Source organism: Garra rufa, chromosome 12, assembly GCF_049309525.1.
Source record: "Garra rufa chromosome 12, GarRuf1.0, whole genome shotgun sequence".
NCBI lineage: Eukaryota > Metazoa > Chordata > Actinopteri > Cypriniformes > Cyprinidae > Garra > Garra rufa.
The window spans coordinates 44,531,130-44,551,312 of record NC_133372.1 but is presented as its reverse complement, the minus strand read 5'-3'; the positions used below and the strand labels follow the sequence as shown (position 1 = coordinate 44,551,312).

Below are 20,183 nucleotides of genomic sequence, written 5' to 3'. Positions count from 1 at the left end.
TTGCATGCGTTCAATCACTTTAACTTTACCTTAACTCACCCTAGTAAAGACTGGCGAGCATGCCAGCCAGCCACTCACAGACTGAGAGCACAGCCGTGAATGAATGTTAACACCTCGCTCTCTTTCTGTGCCAGAATGTGTTTCCATGTGAGTGTGACTGACAGTCTGTGGGCTTTAAACCAGAATGGTAGTAGATGTGCAGTCCAGCTCTTACATTAGACTCTTACATCAGCACCTCAGGGCAGAAACATACTCTGCACTGTATGCTTAAAGTGTTTTACTGCAGCAGAGCAAACATCAAGACAGATGTGTCATTAAACCAGACTTTTGTTGGTTTTTGTCTTATTTGTTTAGGAATAGTTCACAAACAAATTTGAATCTGGTTATTATTTACTCACCCTCATGTCTGCTAGTGTTTTAAGGATCATAGAAGATCATTTTTGGAGAGACTTTGGCATGCAAAGAGACTTTTTGGAGCTCATGACAAACTAAGGTCATGCAATAAATTTGTGTAGAAACAGACTGAAATTTAAGCTGAAGTTCACTTACAGTTGAGGTCAAAAGTTTGCATCCCCCTTTCAGAATCTGCAAAATGTTCATTATTGTACCAAAATAAGAGGGATCGTACAAAATCCATGTCATTGTTTGTTTAGTACTGACCTGAATATGATATTTCAGATAAAAAATGTTTACATAAAGTAAATTTATAAAAATGACCCCATTAAAAAGTTTACATACGTTTGATTTTTAATAGCCTACTGTGTTTTTACCTGAATGATCCACAGCTGTGTTTTTTGTTTCGTGATAGTTGTTCATGAGTCCCTTGTTTGTCCTGAACACTTAAACTGCCTGCTGTTCTTCAGAAAAATAATTCAGGTCCCACACATTCTTTGGTTTTCCAGAATTGTTGTTTCTGAAAAGTTTCCAGAATTATTGTTATTGAAAAGTTTTCACCCGCCCCATCTCTTAATGCCTTGTTTTTCCTTCTAGAGCATCAGTGAGTGTTTGAACCTTCTGTAATAGTTGCATATGAGTCCCTCAGTTGTCCTCAGTGTGAAAAGATGGATCTCAAATCCATACAGTCAGTGTTGGAAAGGGTTTAAATACACAAAAATGCTGGAAAATCAAAAAAAAAAAATGTGGAACCTACAGGATTTTTCTGAAGAACAGCAAAAAGTTTAACTGTTCAGGACAAAAAAAGGGACTCATGAACAACTATCACTACACAAAAACAGGCATTTTGTCAAATGCATACATGCAAATGTAATATATTAATGACAGATGTTATGGTTTCTGTACTGTAACCATATATAATAGAATAGAATAGAATAGAATAGAATAGAATAGAATAGAATAGAATAGAATAGAATAGAATAGAATAGAATAGAATAGAATAGATCTTTATTAGCATTGTTTAAAAAGCTTTGAAGTTTAGCAGCTCTCTAGGATTGGCAATGAAAATGGAAACACTTTACAATAAGGTGTCGTTTGTTAACATTAGCTAATGTATAAAAGAACATGAAAGAACAATGCATTAAGTAATGTTAACAAACACAACTTGTGATTTTAATAATGCATTAGTAAATGCTAAAAATTAACATTAACTAAGATTAATAAATGCTGCTTTTTATTCTTAGTTAATGTTAACTAAAGAACCTTATTGTAAAGTGTTACCAAAAAATAAATAAACACATAATAGCAAAACATAAATCTCAATAAAGAATCTCAACCGCAGCCAAGCGAAGTATTAAAAAAAGTATTAAAAAAAAAACATTTGACAGCTGTCAATCTATCCTATCACTTCAACAGAAATATAGTGCAAGAGTCTTCTTGTAAATTCTTTTATTTATTTTTTTGACCGTTTTGGAGCTTGACAGCCATGCATGAAAAAGTGTTGCACAAATAATAATGGCATACAGGTTTGAACTGAGACGATGTGAAGAGAATCCAAACTATTTCTTTAAAAGCTCCAGCAAATGTTGGGTTTCTCCTCACGGGAGCGGCGCACGATGGAGTCAAAGCGGAGCCGGTCAAACTGAGTTCTTCCTGGAGGACCGAGGCTTAAACACAAGCACTTTGCCTCTGTTGGAAACTCCAGCTTTAATCATTTTGAAGGGGAAACATCAGTGTTAGTGTGGGGTCTCCTTTGAGTATACGTCTCTTTCTTACAAGCATTTGTCCTTGCTTTCACTTTCCCGGTGTGTGCGCTTCTTTCCTTTTCATTTTCGAATCTGAGCGAGCAAGTGCTCCTCGCTGACTTTAGGGCGCAGGAAAGACTTTGCAGAAAGAATTTTAATTTAATTTTTTTTCTTGTCTCCTCTAATTACACTTGGATTTTCTATCACCTCCCTAAAAATTGACATAAACGCCGTGCGAGGCTTTTGATGACCGTGTAATGAGAAATGAGCAACGAGAGAACATGGGAATTTTCGCGGGATTGTCTGAAGTGCCGCCCACTCCCTCTCCGCCGCTCCTCTGTTCCTCCCGCCCTCCTAAACGCTTCCATCTGTTGTCTCACAATCCGGCTAATGTAGTGACTGGGCCCGATGCCGCTCACAAGTACACCCACTCTCACTGCCACAACAACTTCTCCGCCTCGCGCTTCTGATTTATCACACAAACTGTAATTCGAAAGCCTGGCAGGCCGAGAGCTCGGTGTAGTTTTAGCATAATATGACAAAAAGTTAGGGTTTGTTTTGGAAGAAGGGAGGTGCGGCTTTTGCACTGACATTTGTAATGTGCTTTTTGAATGCAAAATGCTCTGGCTTCACTGTGCAGTGTATTCACTTTTGTATAATTTATAATATTTAACCTGTACAAAGCTGTGCACAATGACATGCAGCAGGTGAAATGTTTAAATGCAATTTGTGAAATGCAATTTGTGAAATGCATTAGCTACGATAAATAACAGTACAGTAATAATGAGCATTTAAAAAGAAATCTAGTTTTTTTATTTATAAATATGCATTCGTATAGTTCATATTGCATCAGCTGTTAACTTTACTGTTAAAGAAGTGTGTGTAGAAATTAACATTAAGATTATTAAGAAAAATAAGCGAAAACACTGTAAACTGTTGATATGCACGTGTTTGTGTGCTTGTGTGTGTGTGTGTGTGTGTGTGTGTGTGTGTATATTTATATATTATACATGCACACACACAGATAATTTTTTATTTTTTTATTTTAGTTTATAATATTTGTTTTGAATTTGTTCAGTTTTTTCATTTCATTTTAGTTATTCATGTTATTATATATTAATTATTTATTATATATTTTGTATATTAAATCATATTAATATATATATATATATATATATATATATATATATATATATATATATATATATATATAGTCTTTGTTAATTTTTTAAAATATTTTATTTATTTTAATTTTTATATTTATTTTTTTTCTAAATACTTTTTTATATTTATCTGTTTAAGTAATTTATTTATTTATTTAGTTGTTATTTTATGTATTTTTTTTTACTTTTTTGTTAAATTGTGTATTAAGTTTTAGTTTATTTACTGTTGATTATTTTACATATATTATGAATGAAAATAAGAAATTATGCCTTGGCGATTAGGTAAAATAAAATATTTTTAATGTCTGTATTGTATTTTATTACTTTATTTTTTTCTATTTCATTTTAGTCAAAGTTTAGGTAATTTTATTTATTTATTTATTTATTTTGTTATTATTTTTTGTTGTACCTTTTTTTAAATTGTGTATTAGTTTTAGTTTATTTACTGTCGATTATTTTACATATGTTATGAATGAAAAGGAGAAATTATGTCTTGGCAATTGGGTAAAATAAAATATTTTTAATGATTTTATTTTATTTTATTACTTTTTTAATTTAATTTCTAATTTCTGAAGGATCATGTGACACTGAAGAATGGCGTAATGATGCTGAAAATTCAGCTTTGTATCACAGTAATAAAATACATTTTAAAATATATTTTAAATTTAAATAATATTTCACAATATTACCTTGTTTTCTGTCTTTTTTATCAAATAAATGCAGCCTTGATGAGCATAAGAAAGGTCTTTAAAAATCTTACTGATCCCAAACTTTTGAGTCCCTCAAAGAAAGCGTATTAATGTATTTACATTATTCTCTATATATTTAAATGCTATGCAACGCTGTTGTGCAAAATGTTATGCAGCAGGTTGACTAGTAGTTTAGTTATGCGATTAGTCTGGTTTTTAACACATCTAAGTAACGTTTTCCACAGCTGCTTTGTACAGTAACCTGTAACTCCCGAATATATTTGTAAGCATTTGAATTACCCCAAAGTGAAAGTCCTGTGAGCTCAAAGTGTTTTGCATTCACACAGCATGTTATAAATGGAGCTGCATACATCTGAGATGATCTGAGTGCATTTAGAAAGTCACATACAAGCCAGTATTTTCGCAAAGCACCGTTAAACTTATCAAATGTTGGCCAGAGGCCGACAGGAACTCTAGCGAGTGGAACATGACTTGTGTTTGCACCGTTCCTGACAACAGCAGCTGCATGAACCTGGAAATGCAGATATGCCCGCTTTCATTTGTCAGGCGCATCGTCTCAGCAATGGACGTTCTCTAGACTCGCACTCTGTTCGACTTGCCAAAAGTGAGTCATTTACATAAGGTAAATATTGACTTGTCGGCTACTTTTCTGGCTGAATAGTCGACTAGTAAATATGAGTAGTCATGCAGTCTGGCTGAAGTTCCTTCAGTGTGATTTATTCTGGTTGATCAGCACTTTCTCTTATTAGGACGCCACAGACATTGCAGTTTATTAAAATCTCTGAACTTTCTCTTTCTTTCTGTCTGTTCTCCAGCTCATTCACACCATCAGTGTGGTGGACAGAGATGAACCCCAGTCTGGACATCGATTCTATTTCACACTGGCACCTGAAGCCTCCAACAACCGCCATTTTACACTATGGGACATCAAGGGTGAGAGACTGGATTTGACCTCTTTTATTATACATTTTCCAAGCACTGCTTGGAAAGCTTTCTTCTACATGCATGAATATAACATTTATTAATTGCATTATTAATTAGATAAAATAAATGTAGCCTTGGTGAGCAAAAGAGACTTTAAACAACATTTTAAAAATCTTAACTATTTCAAACTTTTAGAAAAGTATAAATGTCTTTATTGTCACTTTTGATCAATTTAATATATCCTTGCTGAATAAAAGTATTAATCCCTTTAAAACATAAATAAATAAATCTCAAGGTTTCCACCAAAAATATTGGACAGCTCAACTGTTTTCAACATTGATAATAATCAGAAATGTTTCTGGAGCAGCAAATCAGCATATTAGAATGATTTCTGAAGGATCATGTGACACTGAAGACTGAAGTAATGATGCTGAATATTCAGCTTTGATCACAGCAATAAATTACATTTTACTATATATTCACAAAGAAAACTGTTATTTTATATTAAAATAATATATCAGAATTTTTGCTGTACTTTAGATAAAATAAATGTAGCCTTGGTGAGCAGAATAGACTTTAAATAACATTTAAAAATCTTAATTATTTCAAACTTTTAGAACATTATAAATGCCTTTATTGTCACTTTTGATGCATTTTATACATCCTTGCTGAATAAAAGTATTAATCCCCTTTTTTATAATAATAATAATCTCAAGGTTTTCACAAAAATATTGGACAGCTCAACTGTTTTCAATATTGATAAAATCAGAAATGTTTCTGGAAATCAGCAAATTAAAATTATTTCTGAAGGATAATGTGACACTAAAGACTGAATGATGATAAAAAATTAGCTTTGATCACAGAAATAAATGACATTTTACTCTATATTCACAAAGAAAACAGTTATTTTGTATTAAAATAATATATCAACATTTTTGGTGTACTTTAGATCAAATAAATGCAGCCTTGGTGAGCAGAAGAGACTTTTAAAAACTTTTAAAAATCTTAATTATTTCAAACTTTTAGAAAAGTATAAATGTCTTTATTGCCACTTTTGATCAATTTAATACATCCTTGCTGAATAAAAGTATTAATCCCTTTAAAACATAAATAAATAAATCTCAAGGTTTCCACCAAAAATATTGGACAGCTCAACTGTTTTCAACATTGATAAAATCAGAAATGTTTCTGGAGCAGCAAATCAGCAAATTAAAATTATTTCTGAAGGATAATGTGACACTAAAGACTGAAGTAATGATGCTAAAAATTTAGCTTTGATCACAGCAATAAATTACATTTTACTATATATTCACAAAGAAAACTGTTATTTTATATTAAAATAATATATCAGAATTTTTGGTGTACTTTAGATAAAATAAATGTAGCCTTGGTGAGCAGAAGAGTCTTTTAAAAACGTTTAAAAATCTTAATTATTTCAAACTTTTAAAACATTATAAATGCCTTTATTGTCACTTTTGATCAATTTAATACCAGTGTTGTTTTTGACAACCATCTTAGATTTAGTCTTAGTCTTAGTCTTAGTCTTTTGGACTAAAATGCTTATTAGTTTTAGTCAAATTTTAGTCACTTCTAAATGTGATAGTTTTAGTCCAATTTTAGTCGACGGAAAGTCAAAAAGGTTTTAGTCTAGTTTTAGTCAAAAAAAGGGGGAAAAGTCTTTTAACAAATTAATGTAGGTCAGTAAGTATTTTGCTGTTGGGTAGTGTCACTTATAAGTTGTGAAAATAGCAGATCTATAATTCAACACAATGTGAGCTTCCGGATCGACTATTTTCACCAATAATTACAATAATGAAGGAATGGTTTTAGACATAAAAGACATATATTTGAAATACACCCATAGGTCCTCTCACCGTTTGCGACCACCCTGTGTGCAAACTGCCGCCATCATGGTTAATCGTCTGTCTGTCTGAGTGACAACAATGTGACGTGTTGAGCGTAACCAAACAAGGATAGAATGCTAAAACGGCTTGCCATACTAGTAAGAGTATTTAATGCTAAAACGGCTTGCCATACTAGTATAGCAAAGAGTATTTAATGCTAAACGGCTTGCCATAGCGTCAGATACTTTTTCGGTTTTAATTGGCATGCACAATAAGCAAAAATGTCATGCATTTTAAACGTCTGACGGACCACCCACTAACATTTTCGTCTATTCTCGTCTCGTCAACGAAAACTCACACACGCCTCGTCATGTTTTAGTCATCAACGAGCCATTTTTATCTCGTCATCGTCTCATTATCGTCATGAAAAAAATTGCCGTCAACGAAATGATTTCGTCATCGTCATCGTTGACTAAAACAACACTGTTTAATACATCCTTGCTCAATAAAAGTATTAATCCATTAAAAAAAAAAAACTCAACTGTTTTTAACATTGATAATAATCGGAAATGTGTCTTGAGCAGCAAATCAGTATATTAGAATGATTTCTCAAGGATCATGTGACACTAAAGACTAGAGTAATGATGCTAGAAATACAGCTTTGATCACAGGAATAAATTTCATTTTACTATATATTCACTAAGAAAACAGATATTTTATATTAAAATAATATATCACAATTTTTAGTGTAGTTTAGTGTAGTTTAAATCAAATAAATGAGGCTGTCCAGTCACTTTTAGAGGTAAAATCAGGAAAAAGTTTTGAGTATTAAAGCACTCCGGCCCCTGTTGGTTTTTGCAAACACATTTCACCTTTGACGCGTGTGTGGCATGATGACCACAGCTCAGCTCTTGCATCTCCTGCAAAGGAGGAATCGATGCGAGTGGAAAAGTCTTTCCCTTAATCCTCTCGTGTCGGACACGTCTGGAGCGTCTGTCCATCTACAGGCGAAATAGACACGTCAGGTCTGTTTGTGCAGTTAGAAAGGACTTCAAAAAACCATCCGACCAGAGAGAGTTTCTACAAAGCCTTCTTTGAGCGAACTTCCCCAAGTGGACACCTTATCTTCCTTCTGCTCAGGATAATCAGATGGATAGAGTTCCTCCAGGCGCTTTCGGTGTACGACACTCCCTCGACGGGCCGCTCGGCTGTCTCTGACCCGCGTGAGGTGTCATAAAAGTACGAGCCAAGTTTATCTGCTCTCCCGAAAAGACTAAAATGAGCAGAAAAAAACCCTTTTAGTCTAAGTCTGACTTGACAAATGCAATCTTTCACGAACGCTCCCGAGAGGTAGGCCGCGCTGTCACTTTTATGACATCACCTTCTGTTGCAGCATCTGGTGTTTGTGTTCGGAAACAGACAATGAGGGGTGTTTAATATTTCTGTCCAATTCATATGCATGGCTTTTCTGTTATGTACTGGGAATTCTTGTATGCCTTTTTGCTTGGATTATTTGGAGTTTAAGAGTGATTATTTAAAGGCCTATAATTGGAGTTTTATGGCTTTTAGTCTATAGAAAATAAACGTTTAACAGATAAACACATTAAAAACTCTAATTACATTGCACATAAAATTACAAAATCTCTACTGATAGTCAGAGTTGAGTAGATTACTTACAAACTGTAATCTGTTGATGATTTCAAATTACATGACAAAAATTGTAGCTAGTAATGTAATTGCATTGCATAGCATGTTTCTAATATTATTAGCAAATTGCTAACATGTTTCTAGCCTGACTAGCAAGTTGCTAGCATGTTTCTAACATGTTTCTAATATGATTAGCAAGTTGCTAACATGTTTCTAGCCTGACTAGCAAGTTGCTAGCATGTTTCTAACATGTTTCTAATATGATTAGCAAATTGCTAACATGTTTCTAGCCTGATTAGCAAGTTGCTAGCATGTTTCTAACATGTTTCTAATATGATTAGCAAATTGCTAACATGTTTCTAGCCTGACTAGCAAGTTGCTAGCATGTTTCTAACATGTTTCTAATATGATTAGCAAGTTGCTAACATATTTCTAGCCTGATTAGCAAGTTGCTAGCATGTTTTATGGCTTTTAGTCTATAGAAAATGTTTATAAACGTTTAACAGATAAACACATTAAAAACTCTAATTACATTGTACATAAAATTATAACATTTCTACTGATAGTCAGAGTTGAGTAGATTACTTACAAACTGTAATCTGTTGCTGATTTCAAATTACATGACAAAAATTGTAGCTAGTAATGTAATTGCATTGCATAGCATGTTTCTAATATTATTAGCAAATTGCTAACATGTTTCTAGCCTGACTAGCAAGTTGCTAGCATGTTTCTAACATGTTTCTAATATGATTAGCAAATTGCTAACATGTTTCTAGCATGTTTCTAACATTATTAGCAAGTTGCTAACATATTTCTAACATTATTAGCAAGTTGCTAACATATTTCTAGCCTGATTAGCAAGTTGCTAGCATGTTTTATGGCTTTTAGTCTATAGAAAAAGTTTATAAACGTTTAACAGATAAACACATTAAAAACTAATTACATTGTACATAAAATTATAACATTTCTACTGATAGTCAGAGTTGTGTAGATTACTTACAAACTGTAATCTATTGCTGATTGCAAATTACATGACAAAAATTGTAGCTAGTAATGTAATCCATTACATTTCACATTTTAGGGGATATAATCATATTACTTTTAGATTACTTTTGTCCACATTGGTTTACAAAGGATAATCTTGTACCATAATGATGTAAAAAATATAGAGAGTAAGAAAACATATTCCATTTGTTGTTGTTAATAATATCAAGTGCAATAAATATTATATTGCATCAAGGTTTTCCAAACAGGTATTTGTAAAGGAAATGCAAGGGGTTTTATAAGTTTAATGAAAAACTAATCATCAATTAAATAATAAAAAATGTTAAATTAAAACTAGATGAAAAGGTTTGTCAAGACAAACTTTAGGTTGGCTTGAGAAAGCCTAGCTTGAAAGTTTAAAGCAGCTGTAAAAGCTTAAAGTTTTTAACTTTATAGATAGATTAGATGATTAGCATGCTGCTAGCATGATTAGAATGTAGTTAGCATGATTCTAACATTTCTATAGCATGTTTAGTGTGTTTCTAGCACAATAAACAAGTAACTAGCATGTCATTAGCAAGTTTCTAGAATGATTAGCAAGTTGCTAGCATGTTTCTAGCATGATTAACAAGTTGTTAGCATGTTTTAGCATAATTAACATATTATTTGCATTAATAGCATGTCATTAGCAAGTTGCTAGCATGTTCTAGCCTGATTAACAAGTTACTAACATGTCATTAGCATGTTTCTCTCATGATTAGCAAGTTGCTAGCATGTTTCTAGCATGCTTAGCAATTTGTTAGCATCTTCTAGGCTTCTTAGCATTAATAGCATGTCATTAGCAAGTTGCTAGCATTCTAGCCTGATTAACAAGTTTTTAGCATGTTTCTAACATGATTAGCAAGTTACTAACATGCCATTAGCATGTTTCTAACATGATTAGCAAGTTGCTAGCATGTTTCTAGCATGCTCAGCAAGTGGCTAGCATGTTTCAATGCTGACTACTAAGTTGTTAGTATCTTTTAGGCTGACTAGCAAGTTTCTAGCACGTTTTTAACATGTTTCCAGCATGATTAGCAAGTTGCTAGCATGTTTCCATCATAATTAGCAAGTTGCTAACATGATTCTAGCATGATTAGCATGTTTCTAATATGTTTCTAATATTAGCAAGTTGCTAGCATGTTTCTAACATGTTTCTAATATGATTAGCAAGTTGCTAGCATGTTTCTAGCATGATTAACACATTATTTACATGTCATTAGCCTGACTGACAAGATAATAGCATGTTTCGAGCATGATTAGCAAGTTACTAGCTTGACATTAGCATGAATTATAAGTTACTAGCATGTAATATATATATAATAATAATAATAAAAAGCTTAATTAGCAGATTTCAAGCTTTCTCAAGCCAACCTAATAAATAATTTTAAAATCAATCAAAATAATAATGTACACTAATTACAAGTACTTAATTTTTGGAAACTGATTACATAATCCAGATTACTTGTAATCAGTTACTACCCATATATATCTATATCTATATATATACACACAGTATATATGGCATCCAGTTAGGTGTGTGCTGGCATTATTGATGTGAATCCATCTGCAAATAATCAGGCGTTTTCTCCTTCAGTGTATATATTCCATTTGTGTTTTGCTTTGTCAGTCCTGTATTTGTTGTGTCCCGTCAGGCCGAGCGGCATTGTGTTATTGCGGGACTCTTTAGAGATGTGTGTAAGTTGATGTGACGCATGGGCAAATCCAGACTGATCTGACAGGATGGAAATGTCAGCTGTGGAGAGCCAGGCAAATGTCAGCTGAGCACGTGAGGACGGCCGAGGGCCACACAAACGCACACGCAAACACATACATGCACGCTTGAGCAAACACACACACGCCACACGGTTACACGCACAGACTGGATCAACTAGAGCTGGTACAAATGATAAGTAAAACACTGCGGAAACAAAAACTGTGCAATGAATGAATCTCATGAAGAACTGTACGGGTCATATTTTATCTCAAAATCAAAAATAATGGCTAAAAGATGTTAAATATATTGGTAACACTTTACAATAAGGTTCATTAATTAAACATTAGTTAATCTACTAACTAAAGCAATACATTTGTTACTGTATTTACTAATCTTCATTAACGTTAGTTAACGAAAATACAGTTGTTCATGTTAGTTCACACTGCATTAACTAATGTTAACAAGATTTTAATTATGTATTAGTAAATGTTCAAATTAACATTAACAAAGATTAATAAATGCTATATAAGTGCAGGTCATTATTAATTCATGTTAACTAATGTTTTTAACTAATGTTAACTAATGAACCTTATTGTAAAGTGTTACCAATATATTAATGGAATAGAAGAGCAAGCACAAAGGGTAGTCTAATTTAACCCTCAAAGACACAAAATATAAAAAAAAAAAGCTGAGAAAAATTTATTTCGCGTTTAAAATGTTGTAGGAGGCCTCTAATGCAGAACAAGTTTTGACAAGTTTTTGTAATATTGCAACATTGGGCTCTTGGATAGCAGAATTTCAGTGTTTTTACTCACAGTCTGAACAAACATACAGGACATGCAAAGGTTGTTTGGATGGTTGTTTTAAAGATTGAATATTTACAATAATAATCACACAATAATAAAACAATAAGGTTTTTTTTGTATAAAAATATATGTTTAGATTATATTTACAAAACCAGACAAACTACATGAAAACTTTAATCACTTGCATGTAAAATTATCTTAAAGGGATAGTTCACCCAAAAATGAAAATGTGATGTTTATCTGCTTACCCCCAGGGCATCCAAGATGTAGGTGACTTTGTTTCTTCAGCAGAACACAAACGAAGATTTTTAACTCAAACCGGTGCAGTCTGCCAGCCATATAATGGGAGTGGATGGGCACCAGACCTTTAAAAGTAAAAAAAAACATGCACAGACAAATCCTAATTACACCTTGCGGCTCGTGACGATACATTGATGTCCTAAGACACAAAATTATATTTTTTTTTGCGAGAAACTGAATAGTATTTATATAATTTTTTACCTTTGATACACAGCCACGTCCATCTGTCATGAGCATGAGCTCAGCATCCGGCTCGTTACATGTGAACGTTCTTTTCTTGGATGCCCTGGGGGTAAGCAGATAAACATCACATTTTTAAAGTCAATGTTCCCATTTTTGACGACACCCCTGATGATGAGACACATATGATGAGATGGTCTTTCCTGGCTGATGGCATTCTGAAATAGAAGAAAAAAAACACTAATTATGTTCTATTCTGGACATGTTCAAAATAATAGCAGTGTGGAGTTCAGTTAGAGAGGAAAATCATTCTGTGAAAAATCAGGTGGCAAACAAGCCCTTATTTAAAGATGAAGGCAGCAAATGTTGTATTGTGCATTTCTCTCTGAAAATCTCTGTAAAATGGTTGTCACAGACATTGTTCAGAAGAACTGAGTGCTTTGATTAAAAAGTTGATAAGAGAGGACAAAAGTGCTGAAAATGATAGGCTGCTCAGCTAAATTGATATCAAATGTTTTAAAATGGCAAGCAAAACCAGAAAGACATGGAAGAAAAATAAAAGCTTCCAGTCAATTGGATCAAAAATAGCCAAAATGGCAAAGACTCAGCCAGTGATCAGCTCCAGGGTGAAAGAAAGTCTTAATTTACCTGTGAGTGTACTGTAACAATTAGAAGATGCCCATGTAAAGCCAAGCTATCAGCAAGAAGCCTCTGCAAAGTCCCATTGTTGAACTAACGACAGATGATGTAGAGGTTACAGTTTGCCAAAGAATTAATACAAAAATTAATTGTATTAAAATGAATACAAACTTTAATAGTATCTCAAAGATACTTAATAAAAAAAAAATTACATTATTTATTATATGTGACCCTGGACCACAAAACCAGTCTGAAGTAGAACAAAAAGTCTTAAATAGCCAAAAATACTTTGTATGGGCCAAAATCATAGATTTTTCTTTTATGGCAAAAATCGTTCAGATTTTATTTAAAGATCATGTTCCATGAAGATATTTTGTAAATTTCCTATTGTAAATATATAATAACTTCATTTTTGATTAGTAATATGCATTGCTAAGAAATTTGGACAAATTTTAAGGGATAGTTCACCCAAAAATGAAAATTTGATGTTTATCTGCTTACCCCCAGGGCATCCAAGCTGTTGGTGACTTTGTTTCTTCAGTAAAACACAAACGAAGATTTTTAACTCAAACCGTTGCAGTCTGTTGAATGGCCACCAAACCTTTGAAAGTAAAAAAAAAAAAAAAAAAAAACATGCACAGACAAATCTAAATCAAACCCCGTGGCTCGTGATGAAACATTGATGTCCTAAGACACGAAACGATAATTTTTTGTGAGAAACTGAACAGTATTTATACACATACACGGGTAATGCGCCGGATGCTGAGCGCACGCTCAGGACAGTTGCACATCGCTGTGTATCAAAGGTAAAAAATGATATAAATCCTGTTCAGTTTCTCGCAAAAATCGATCGTTTTGTGTCTTAGGACATCAATGTATCGTCAAGAGACGCAGGGTTTAATTTGGATTTGGTGGCGCATGTTTTTTTTTTACTTTCAAAGGTTTGGTGGCCATTCACTGCCATTATATGACTAACAGACTGCAACGGTTTGAGTTAAAAATCTTTGTTTGTGTTCTACTGAAGAAACAAAGTCACCTACATCTTGGATGCCCTGGGGGTAAGCAGATAAACATCAAATTTTCATTTTTGGGTGAACTATCCCGTTAAAGGTGATTTTCTCAATATTTAGATTTTTTTGCACCCTCAGATTACAGATTTTCAAATAGTTGTATCTCGACCAAATATTGTCCTTAAAAAAAAAAGAAGCTGAAAGCCGAATAGCTAAGCTTTCTATTGATGTATGGTTTATATATCAATAGAAAGCTTAGCTATTCGGCTTTCAGATGTTGTATGAATCTCAATTACAAAAAAAAAAAAAAAAAATGGCCCTCGTGACTGGTTTTGTGGTCCAAGGTCACATATGTGACCCTGGACCACAAAACCAGTCTTACGTCGCTGGGGTATATTTGTAGCAATAGCCAAAAATACATTGCATGGGTCAAAATTTTTGATTTTTCTTTTATGACAAAAATCATTAGGAAATTAAGTAAAGATCATGTTCCATGAAGATTTTTTGTAAAATTCCTACTGTAAACATATCAAAATGTAATTTTTGATTTGTAATATGCATTGTTAAGAACCTAATTTGGACAACTTTAAAGGTGATTTTCTCAGTCTTTTTGATTTTTTTGCATCCTCAGATTTCTGATTTCAAATAGATGTATCTCAGCCAAATATTGTCCTATCCTAACAAACCATACATCAATAGAAAGCTTATTTATTGAGCTTTCATATGATGTATACATCTCAGTTTTGTCAAATTTAACCTTATGACTGGTTTTGTGGTCCAGGGTCACATATATACTTTTTACAACAATATGATAGTGACAATAATATTCAATGATATTCTCAAAAAAAATACATAAATAAATAAAGGCGAAGTGTGTTATTTCTGTTCTACTAGTGGAAACATAGTTGAGAGCAATGTTTGAAAATTGCTTGAAAACATTCATCATGTTTGCTGTTGTTTGTTGCCACTATAGTCTCACACACTTCACCTTTGATGATCCCAAAACGGCCTTCATTTTCTATTTGCTGAATATGATTTCCCATTTTTCTCATTTGATTTTGGGATGAAAAATGACCTGGACGTGTTCTTGACAGTTGTTGTGAGATTCACTCAGAAACTCTCCTAAAACGCCGCCTACGCCGGTTTCCCCTGCGATTCCCCTCTCAAGCGCACTCAAAAGAGCACACTTTGTATCCTCCCACGTCCCGTATCCCCCATACCTCTGTTTTCATGGACACATTTGTCAACCTGTCAGATTGAATCTGTCATTTTTCTCAGTTGAGCGTTACCTTCTCCCTCTGTGATCCGACACACGAGGACGAACGCGGCTTTTTCGGGACGTCAGACTTTTTAACTATCTGTGCTATTGATTCAGCTGTCCTCTCTGTAATATTAAATTCATCTCTTACTTTGTGCTTCAAATAGAGTCTTTCCAGAGAGGGACAGAGACAGAGAGCGCTTTGGCATGTTGGGAATTTGATTGACGACTCTAAACAAAACATCTTTTGGCTGTTGGTTTTGGACGTCTCGTCTGGAGCCAGACAATCGCACGAGGCTGTTTTGATTTGTCTTTCCGTGAACATTTTCTGTGTCCGTTTGCTCCCCGGTTGCATGTTTGGCGTGTTTTTAGTCGCAGCAGAACGTATAGCGCAGGCTGAGGGCATTGTTCATTGTTACTCAGTTTGTTTGGGATGTTTTTGGCATTGGCTGTGAGTTTTGTTCTGGTTTGGTTTCATTGTTCTCTTTCCATATTTTGTATTCAAAGGAGTTAGACTGTTCTGGCCTCAGTCGGGTGATGCTGTGATACAGAAACATTACAATATGTTTCCATCTGGCAGATGCAGATGCCCGAAAACAAGTGTTTGGACTCGTCTAAATGTGCAAATGTGATTCAGCAGATCAAGTGTCTCAAATGCCGTGGGATCTTTTCTCGCTGAAGTCTCAGTGTGTTTGAATCAGATGCTGTTTTGGTGATTTTTAGTGAAAGTTTGAAGGTCACATGAATTATCAGTTTCATCCACTAACCACAAACAAACAATACTGATTGACTACATTTTCAACACAAGGTCTATTGTTAAAGTATACAAAACATTTTTGTTTTTAAAAAGTATCTACTTTTTCCGAATGTATTATATTATATTATTAGATATTAAATACATGTATCATGTAAACATATTTAATATCTATAACTATATAACTACTTAATATTGATATTAAACTAATACAATATTAATGAATATTAATGAAAACAGTAATATGCTGTTATTTCTAATAAATGACCAAAAAATATGTTTGGTATAAAATATAATATAAAAATAATGTTATTTTACAGTGAATTTATTTAAATAAATAAAAATATACATTCTGTATGCAGTGCAATGCATACATGAATTTGCATTATGAATTGCATATTAACAATAAGATAATTAATTTCATTAGTATGTTATTGGTATGTGCATGTACAGTATATATGTATGTATATTTGTAGAATATAATGTAAAATAATTAATTAAAATTTCTTATACACACACACACACACACACACACACACATATGTGACCCTGGACCACAAAACCAGTCTTAAGTCGCTGGGGTATATTTGTAGCAATAGCCAAAAATACATTGTATGGGTCAAAATTTTTGATTTTTCTTTTATGCCAAAAATCATTAAGAAATTAAGTAAAGTTCATGTTCCATTAAGATTTTTTGTAAAATTCCTACTGTAAACATATCAAAATGTATTTTTTGATTAGTAATATGCATTGTTAAGAACCTAATTTGGACAACTTTAAAGGTGATTTTCTCAGTCTTTTTGATTTTTTTGCATCCTCAGATTTCTGATTTCAAATAGATGTATCTCAGCCAAATATTGTCCTATCCTAACAAACCATACGTCAATAGAAAGCTTATTTATTGAGCTTTCATATGATGTATAAATCTCAGTTTTGTCAAATTTAACCTTATGACTGGTTTTGTGGTCCAGGGTCACATATATACACAGACATACACAAATATAATTAATATAAATATAAATAATATAAATATAAATATTATATAATAATAATATATAACACATAAAATAAATAAAAAAAAATATATTTAAATATAATTCATTTTATTAAAATTAAAATAAAATATAAATATAAAAATAAGAACAAATAAAAAATAAATACTTTAGCAAGTTTAATATAATACATATAAAATGTTATATAACTTGTTAATATTAGTTTACAAAATACTAAAATATTTTTTCAATGGATATTAACGCACACACACAAAAACACACACACACACACACACACACACACATAATTTATATAAATTAATTATAAATAATATAAATGTAAAACAAATAAAATTTTATATAATAATAATATATAACTCAATTATACAAAAAATAAATAAATACAAATATATTTCAAAATATTCAATTTTATTAAAAATATAAATATAAAATAAAAAAATTATAAAAACTTTATTTATTAAAATAAAAACTTATTTATAAATATAAAAAAAAAAAAACTTTATTTATTAATATAAAAACTTATAAAATATAGTACATATAAAATTAATAATATTAGTTTTCAAAATACTAAAATATTATTTTCAATGGATATTAATTTTATTAGTAATATATTGCTATATAACATAATGACATTCATGTTTATTTTGGTTACCTGCTCCTTCAGTGTTTTTGGAAATGTCATATTATATTATATGTATAAATAATAACTATTTAATATTACTACATTAATATTATAAATGAATATTAAATACAATTGTGTACAGTAAAACATGCTTGTAGTAATGTCTGATTTGTGAATCATTCTGAGTTGATTCTTGAGTCACTGCATGATTCATTAGCGAATGGGTCTGCATTTGAATCATTTTTTAAAATCCTTATCCAACGACCGGAAAGGTCACAGTAATTCATCGGCCAAAAGTGCAGAAACCCATAATAAACGTAAGCACTAAATCTGATTCACAGCTTTTGATGACTCCAAATCAATTATGAAGCTAATCTGAACGCTGATGCGAGGTGCTGAACTCAATCAATGCTTTCTTTCGGTGTCCTTTTTTTGTCATTTAGGTGTTTGCCAGAGAAACGCGGCCCAACTAGATGAATATTGAAAGGTCACAGCTCTGCGCTCTTTAATAAATGATCGGTTGATGGATTCGGCATAACCCGATCGATGACTGTGTCAGTACTGCATTTTAAAACACATCTCAGTATTTACTTGAGCTCATTGCAGGGAAACGCCTCGCTGTAGTTCGGTTCCTGATGTTTTTAGAAGTCAGAAATGGATTTGTTGCCTTCATTGATGGTGTGTGCTGTATTTATGAGAAGCAGAGTGCCTTTGAGAGAAGATTTACTGGTCCAGTCGAGTCAATGTCATGGTGCTTTTACTCAGCAAAAACTCCTGGTGTCTGTAGCGGATGTGGTGACGCGAGCTGTATTTATCAGTACGTCGCTGACAGTGATGTACGTCCTGCATGATGGATGGCTCCTGTGCCTGTATGCAAGTCCATTAGTTGAGCTGTTGCTGTAGTTTTTCACAGCATTTTGCTGTTTGTCGGTGTTCGTCACATTCATACATCTGCCGCTTCAGTTCTGGGGAACTTTAGACCTGCTTTGTTTTTCAGCCTGCAGTGGGTTCAGTTTGGGGCTGTGTGAATGTATGTTATAGCTTTTTTATAAAAATACAGTAAAACAGTTAAAAATACAGATTTATATTTGCCTCTTTACAATCTTTTTTTTTTTTTTAATGCATTTAAGGCGAGACACTGCTGGTGAAAAGGGTAAAAAAATAACAGTTATCAAGAGTTAGCCAGAATTACCTAGTTGATTGATTACCTTGATATTTGCAAACATTTTTTTGTATTACAAGTTTTCTAAAAGGTTAGATTTAAATGTGCAAATGAGCCATTATTTAATTAAATATGTGCTAATTTGCATACATTTCTAATACAAAAATCTTAACACTGAGTGAAGTCAGTTTCAAAATTCTGGTTATTTTTTTTTTTTTTTGACATATCAGAGTCAAATGTGTTTAGAGAGGGAATTTTGGGTCTCAATAACATGTTGTATAAGATCTAGCGAATCATATATGAACAGATCCCTCAGTAAAAATCTTCAGGATATAGACTGGAATAAAAATGAAAAGTTTGGTGTGTGTAAGTGCTACTAAAGTGGAGATTTATGGCTCAGTTTAGAAGAAAAACTCATTTTAAGAAAATGGCCTTTAAAAATATGCATCGTAATTCAAATCTATTGAAAGTGTTTTTTGGATGTTTTCTGATTCTGCCCGATCAGAATAAACATACATAAATATTGTTACACTGAATGACATTATTTCAACCAAATTTTGACATTTTATTCTCCAAAAACTTATTTGAAACCTTAAAAGTAGACACTCTACTTATATTTAATGTGCTTTCTATGGACATAAAATCAAATTTGTCAATTTGTTTTGATGTGGACATCTTAACGTCTTTGATCCATATTTATTATATTATATTTATTTCACATGTACTAAATAAATAAACTATTTAAATTACAGTTGAAGTTAAAAGTTTACAAAAAAACATAAACTTGATTCTTAATACTGTGTTGTTACCTGAATGATCCCCAGCTTTTTTGTTTAGTGAATTTGCTGAAAAACCAAAGGATTTGTGGGACAATGAAGGATTTTTCTGCAGAACAGTGGGCAGGACAAACAAGGAACTTTTAAAAATTCAATTGTATGTAAATGTCTTTTATGTAAAATATATCTAGATCAGTACTAAATCAAAAATAACATGCATTTTGCATGATCTCCCTTTATTTTGGTAAAATAACTAAGATTTTACAGATTCTACAAGGTGTATGTAAACTTTCGACTTCAAGTGTATATTGCTCTTTATTGTGTCTCTTTAATCTCCATTTTTAAACTTTTTTTATTTGAGAAGTTGGTTGGTTGTCTGAATGACTATCTGACTATAAATTGTAAATATATTTTTAATATACCAGATTTGAATGACAGTATATTGCCTTTATATTGTGTCCCTTTCTTTCTTTCTTTCTTTCTTTCTTTCTTTCTTT

At 32.3% G+C, this 20,183-nt stretch overlaps 1 protein-coding gene across 1 annotated transcript in view; it reads left to right on the top strand.

The window, feature by feature from the left end:
* The window catches only part of LOC141347627 (cadherin-22-like), a 51,705-nt gene extending 43,689 nt beyond the window's left edge, over nt 1-8,016 (top strand). The window contains exons 5-6 of the mRNA XM_073852614.1: nt 4,827-4,944; nt 7,787-8,016. Of these exons, the coding sequence (XP_073708715.1) occupies nt 4,827-4,944; nt 7,787-8,016 (348 nt within the window). The remainder of the gene's footprint in view (nt 1-4,826; nt 4,945-7,786) is intronic.
* Nucleotides 8,017-20,183: the final 12,167 nt, after the last annotated feature.